At 40.5% G+C, this 5,244-nt stretch overlaps 1 protein-coding gene across 1 annotated transcript; it reads left to right on the top strand.

Moving 5' to 3' along the window:
- The first annotated feature begins 456 nt into the window (after positions 1 to 456).
- Positions 457 to 4,998, top strand: LOC136375506 (potassium voltage-gated channel subfamily B member 2-like). The gene is made up of 2 exons (XM_066341052.1): positions 457 to 555; positions 2,020 to 4,998. Exons 1-2 carry the CDS (start codon positions 457 to 459, stop codon positions 4,180 to 4,182), a joined length of 2,262 nt encoding a protein of 753 aa, XP_066197149.1. The 3' UTR covers positions 4,183 to 4,998.
- The last annotated feature ends 246 nt before the right edge of the window (positions 4,999 to 5,244 follow it).

Genomic DNA, 5,244 nt, shown 5'->3' on the forward strand with positions numbered 1-5,244 from the left:
AGGCTGAACATGAGCCAGCAGGGTGCCCTGGTGGCCAAGACCACCAATGGGCATCCTGGCTTGTATCTGGAATAGTGTAGCCAGAAGGAGCAGGGAAGCAATCATCCCCTTGCACTTGGCACTGGTGAGGGCACACCTGTAGCGGTGCCTGTGTGGCCCGGCTCGGCCAGCCCTGGCATCACGATGACACTGGGGGTTCTTGGCTGACCAAAAGCAGGGACGCGGCAAACGCAAGAGATAAAAGGAGGCACTCTTCAGAGACAGGGCTACAGAGTTTACTGGATTAGGGGGATCCTCACCCCAGGTCTCTGTGTCAGAAGAGACCCTGAGAACGTGAGGGGAGGAACTTATAAAAGGGGGTGGGTCTCAGGGATGGGTACAGCAACAAACCAATAACAGAAAAGTAAGGAGTGGTCCTTAACATGACATACAGGTGCAACATCAAATCATAACCAAATGGGAGGGGACCCCTTGATCCTGCCCAACCACTCGACGCCTCTCTTGGAATCTTCTGGACGCATGGAGAGGCCCCAGAGTGACAGACAGGACCAGAGGGTTATATAACTAATGATTGACACTTAACAAATATCTGACAAACAACTTGGGGATGAACAAAGGGAAAGGAGCAGGAGGAGGGTACAAAGAACTAGCCATTTTACATTAAACTTCCTGAAAGTAACTCATATAACAGGACAAGGAAAGTAAAATCCAAAACATGCACCACCACACACACTTTAAGTCCTGTGTTCAGTTCTGGGTCCCTCACTACAAGAAAGATTTTGAGGTGCTGGAGTGTTTCCAGAGAAGGGCAACAGAGCTTCTTTGGAGGATCTGGAGCACAGAGCCGTTCACAAGTGTTATGATGGGTAACTGAGGGAGCTAGAGTTGTTTAGCCTGGAGAAAAGCCAGGAGAGACTTTATTGCTCTCTATAACTGCCTGAAAGGAGGCTGTAGCTGTATGGAGGTCAGCCTGTTCTCCCAGCCAACCAGCGTCAGGATGAAAGGATATGGCCACAAGCTATTCCAGGGGAGGTTCAACTTGACATCAGGAAGAATTTCTTCACTCAAAGGTTTGTCAGGAGTTTGAACAGGCTGCCTAAGGAGTCAGCTTGAAGCAATAAAGAATCAAGTGATGTGGCACTTAGTGCTATGGTTTAGTCGGCATGGTGGTGGTTGGTCAAACATTGGACATAAGGGTCTTGGAGATCTCTTTAAACATTAATGTTTCTGTGATTCTAAGATTCTACGAAAGTGAGTAATGAAACATATTTTAAAACCTATCTCCTTAGACAGAAAGCAAAACTTTATTGCTTGGAAGCCTTTGTCTACTTATACATTTTAATAATTATGAGAAACTTGGTTTGCATTCATGCTATTTACTTTTTAAAATCTTGCTCTCAACCTAATTCAGGACCAATACCTTCAATTCTTGTAGCATCTGAAATTTGTCCAGACATGACAAATCAGCAGGACTAGTCTCCTGAACAATGCTTTCTGTTTATTCTTAACTTTTTATTTCTTCTTAACTTTTCAGCTTATAAATTTATGCCTGTCTAAGAAAGTGTGCACTATATATTACTGAATTACCATCTTAAACATGGTACTCCCTAATCAATTGTCTACACTATGTAAAGTTTTACATAATTACAATTAATGCAGAAAATTCATGTTCTGCACATTAGCAGGAACTTTATACCTTTCATTTGGTGACTTGCACTAATAAACATCACCTCCTATTGTAATTTAAAAACAGTAAGACTAGTCGTAGCCTGCTTTCGGAAATGAATTGGCTTACTGCAGGCAAGTAAAGCAATCAGGTTTTGACCATGTCTAAGATGAGTCTAATGTTTTCTTTGTGCAAAATTCAAAACGATAAAACAAAATAATAAATGAAGCAGTGATAACAGCTTCCACCATTCTGTGTTTATTTGACACATGCACATTGAAAAGGATTTAATAAAACCCTGACAAGTACACTTGTATTAGTCTAACCAAAATATTTCTTATTTTGTTTTACAGATTTTGGCCATTGTGTCTATTTTGTTCATCGTCCTGTCCACTATTGCTTTGTCTCTCAACACACTGCCAGAACTTCAAGAAATAGATGAATTTGGGCAGCCAAATGACAACCCTCAGCTAGCACATGTTGAAGCTGTGTGTATTGCTTGGTTTACCATGGAGTATCTTTTGCGTTTTCTGTCGTCACCAAATAAGTGGAAGTTCTTCAAAGGCCCATTAAATGTCATTGACTTACTGGCTATCTTGCCATACTATGTCACCATTTTCCTCACAGAGTCCAATAAAAGTGTCCTGCAGTTCCAAAACGTCAGACGTGTGGTTCAGATATTCCGAATTATGAGGATCCTAAGGATTCTTAAGCTCGCCAGACATTCAACAGGCCTTCAGTCTTTAGGCTTTACACTCAGGCGGAGTTACAATGAATTAGGTTTGTTGATATTATTTTTAGCCATGGGAATAATGATATTTTCAAGTCTTGTATTCTTTGCTGAAAAGGATGAAGATGCTACAAAATTTACAAGTATTCCTGCATCATTCTGGTGGGCAACAATCACTATGACTACTGTAGGATATGGTGACATTTACCCTAAGACCTTATTAGGTAAAATAGTTGGAGGACTTTGCTGTATTGCTGGAGTGCTGGTCATAGCCCTGCCCATACCAATTATTGTGAACAATTTCTCGGAGTTTTATAAGGAGCAGAAAAGACAGGAGAAGGCAATTAAGAGGCGAGAAGCACTTGAGCGGGCTAAAAGAAATGGTAGTATTGTCTCCATGAATCTGAAAGATGCCTTTGCTCGCAGTATGGAAATGATAGATGTAGCAGTAGATTCAGGAAAGCTTGGAGAACCACCCAGTCCAAAGGAGACACCTGATGACAGCCGCCTATCCCCAAGCCGGTGGAAATGGGCCAGAAGGACAATGTCTGAAACAAGCTCAAATAAATCTTACGAAAACAAGTACCAAGAAGTTAGTCAACAAGACTCTCATGAGCAATTAAATAATGCTGCAGCATCCTCCAGCCCGCAGCACCTCAGTGCCCAAAAACTGGAGATGCTGTATAACGAAATTACTAAAACTCAGTCTCAGCCTAATCTTAATGCTGGTTACCAAGACCAGTCAGCAAAGCCACCCAGTTATGAAGAAGAAATAGAAATGGAAGAAGTGACAGGTCAGAAAGATCCGTTGCCAGCTGGGCCTGCGGACATCGTAATGGACATGAGAAGCACATCCAGCATCGACAGTTTTGCCAGTTGTGCAACTGACTTCACAGAAACAGAGAGGTCTCCCCTCTCTCTGTTTCCTGGCTCTCACTTGCAAATGAGATTTCCAACTGATGCAATTAACCTGGAAGAAAACCAAAGAGCAAGAAGTTCTCAGTTTATACCATTTGCAAAAGACAGAGGATTTTCTCCAACTGATATCACCTTTGACTATAATCCAATCAACAGAGCTGTTACCAGTGATGGCAGTGGGTCCCAAACTGTTTCACATGGTCACTTTCATTTTGACACTGCCATGGAAAGCCCCAAAAGCTCCCTGAAAGGTAGCAACCCGTTAAAATCTCGATCTCTTAAAGTTAATTTTAAAGACAATAGAGGTGGCGCTCCACAAACTCCACCAAGCACCGCAAGGCCTCTGCCAGTGACAGCAGGAGGAGACTTCGCACAGGCCACCCCTCAGCACATCAGCACCATTCTCCTAGAGGAAAATTCCCCCCAGGGTGAACGGCCTGTATTTGGTGCTGACGCGTCTGCACTTTGTCAGGGACCTGTTAAAAAATCATCCCCTCTCTTTCCCAAACAAAAAATTTTCACTTTCCCTTCGAAAGAGAGGAGGAGCTTCACTGAAATAGACACTGGAGAAGAAGAGGAGTTTATGGAGTTACATGGTATGAAACATGAGAAAAAACAGGATATCAAGACAAATTGCTGTGGGGATAAACACAGTGATGGCAACAATTTAACAGGGGAGCCGCAGGTCACCTCTTCACCCAAAAGCATGAGCCACAACTGTACTCAAGACATTTACCATGCTGTGGGTGAGGTAAAGCCAGACAGTAACCCAGAAGGTCACAAAATGGAAAACCATTTATTTGCTCCAGAAATTCATTCAAGTCCGGGAGAAACTGGTTATTGTCCTACACGCGAAACTAGTATGTGACTAGTTACAGAAGCAATAAAAATATCTTTTCTTAAAAAAACAGTTAGTAATGCCTATGAACTAAAACATGGAAAGCCTCAACAAAAGTGCATAAAATGTTATTTTTGCATGGCATGAAGAGTTGTTTAGTTTAAATACTGTTTAATTAAAAAAAAAAAAAAAAAAAAGACTGCTTTTGTAACAAACTGAAAAAAACAGGGAAAAAACTACTCAAGAAAGGTGAATACAATAAAGTGAGCTTTATTAGGAGCCAGTGGTCTGCAACATCTGACATTTGTGATCCTTTCTCTTATGATTGTAGACAGGTTTTGAACTCTTTTTACTTTTTTTTTCCTCAGTTACAATGAATTTTAGAATTTGCACACGAAAGGATGAAATGTCAATGCATGCATTCATAAGGATGTGAAACAAGGTGCTTTGAGCTTGCAAAATGCATATATTTGTAAATAGTCTGGGGTTAGGGGGAAAGCTACTGTTAACAAGGATTTATGGAAAAAGCATTTCCTGGGACACAGGTACTTCCTTCACAGCGTCCTGCCTGGAGGTTTTGTACAGACTTATGTTGCAAAATTGCAACTTCTACTTAAAGCATCTCACGTATCTTGCTTTCTGTTAAAAAGCTCATGAGTATATCTGTTAATTAAGGACTACAGTATTTTAGTTTATCTGTGCTATAAATCATTATGGGGTTTTTTTTTTACTTGCAGAACTTCAGTTATTGCATTTGTCAGTTTAATTAATGATCCTGTGAGGAAAAGCAAAGATTTAATGACCAGAACTTAAAGCATTTGATATTTTTATAGAAAATTGCCAACATTTCATAACTAAGGAAAAAAGAGTTCCATTTTAAAATTTAAAAAGCATAGTTATTTCTGTGGCAATAAATAGTGCCAAATGGCTATTCAAATATATCCAGAAAGTTTTCAATCTCATAGAATTTACCTTGATGTTTAAAAATAATTACCGCACTTCTTATTTTTCCCTTGATTTAACACGATTTGCTTCTACATACCTTTAAATTCTTACCTTTTGTTCTCCATGCAGTGCTCATACTTTAGTTAT

The sequence above is a fragment of the Sylvia atricapilla genome, chromosome 1 (genome assembly GCF_009819655.1).
Source record: "Sylvia atricapilla isolate bSylAtr1 chromosome 1, bSylAtr1.pri, whole genome shotgun sequence".
Classification (NCBI taxonomy): domain Eukaryota; kingdom Metazoa; phylum Chordata; class Aves; order Passeriformes; family Sylviidae; genus Sylvia; species Sylvia atricapilla.

What these genes read in the sequence shown, in the direction of transcription:
- LOC136375506 (XM_066341052.1), top strand. Translation starts at nt 457, where the DNA reads ATGGGAGGGGACCCCTTGATCCTGCCCAACCACTCGACGCCTCTCTTG. An exon ending in GTGACAGACAGGACCAGAGG is followed by an intron (nt 556 to 2,019) that starts GTTATATAACTA and finishes TTTGTTTTACAG; the next exon opens with ATTTTGGCCATTGTGTCTAT.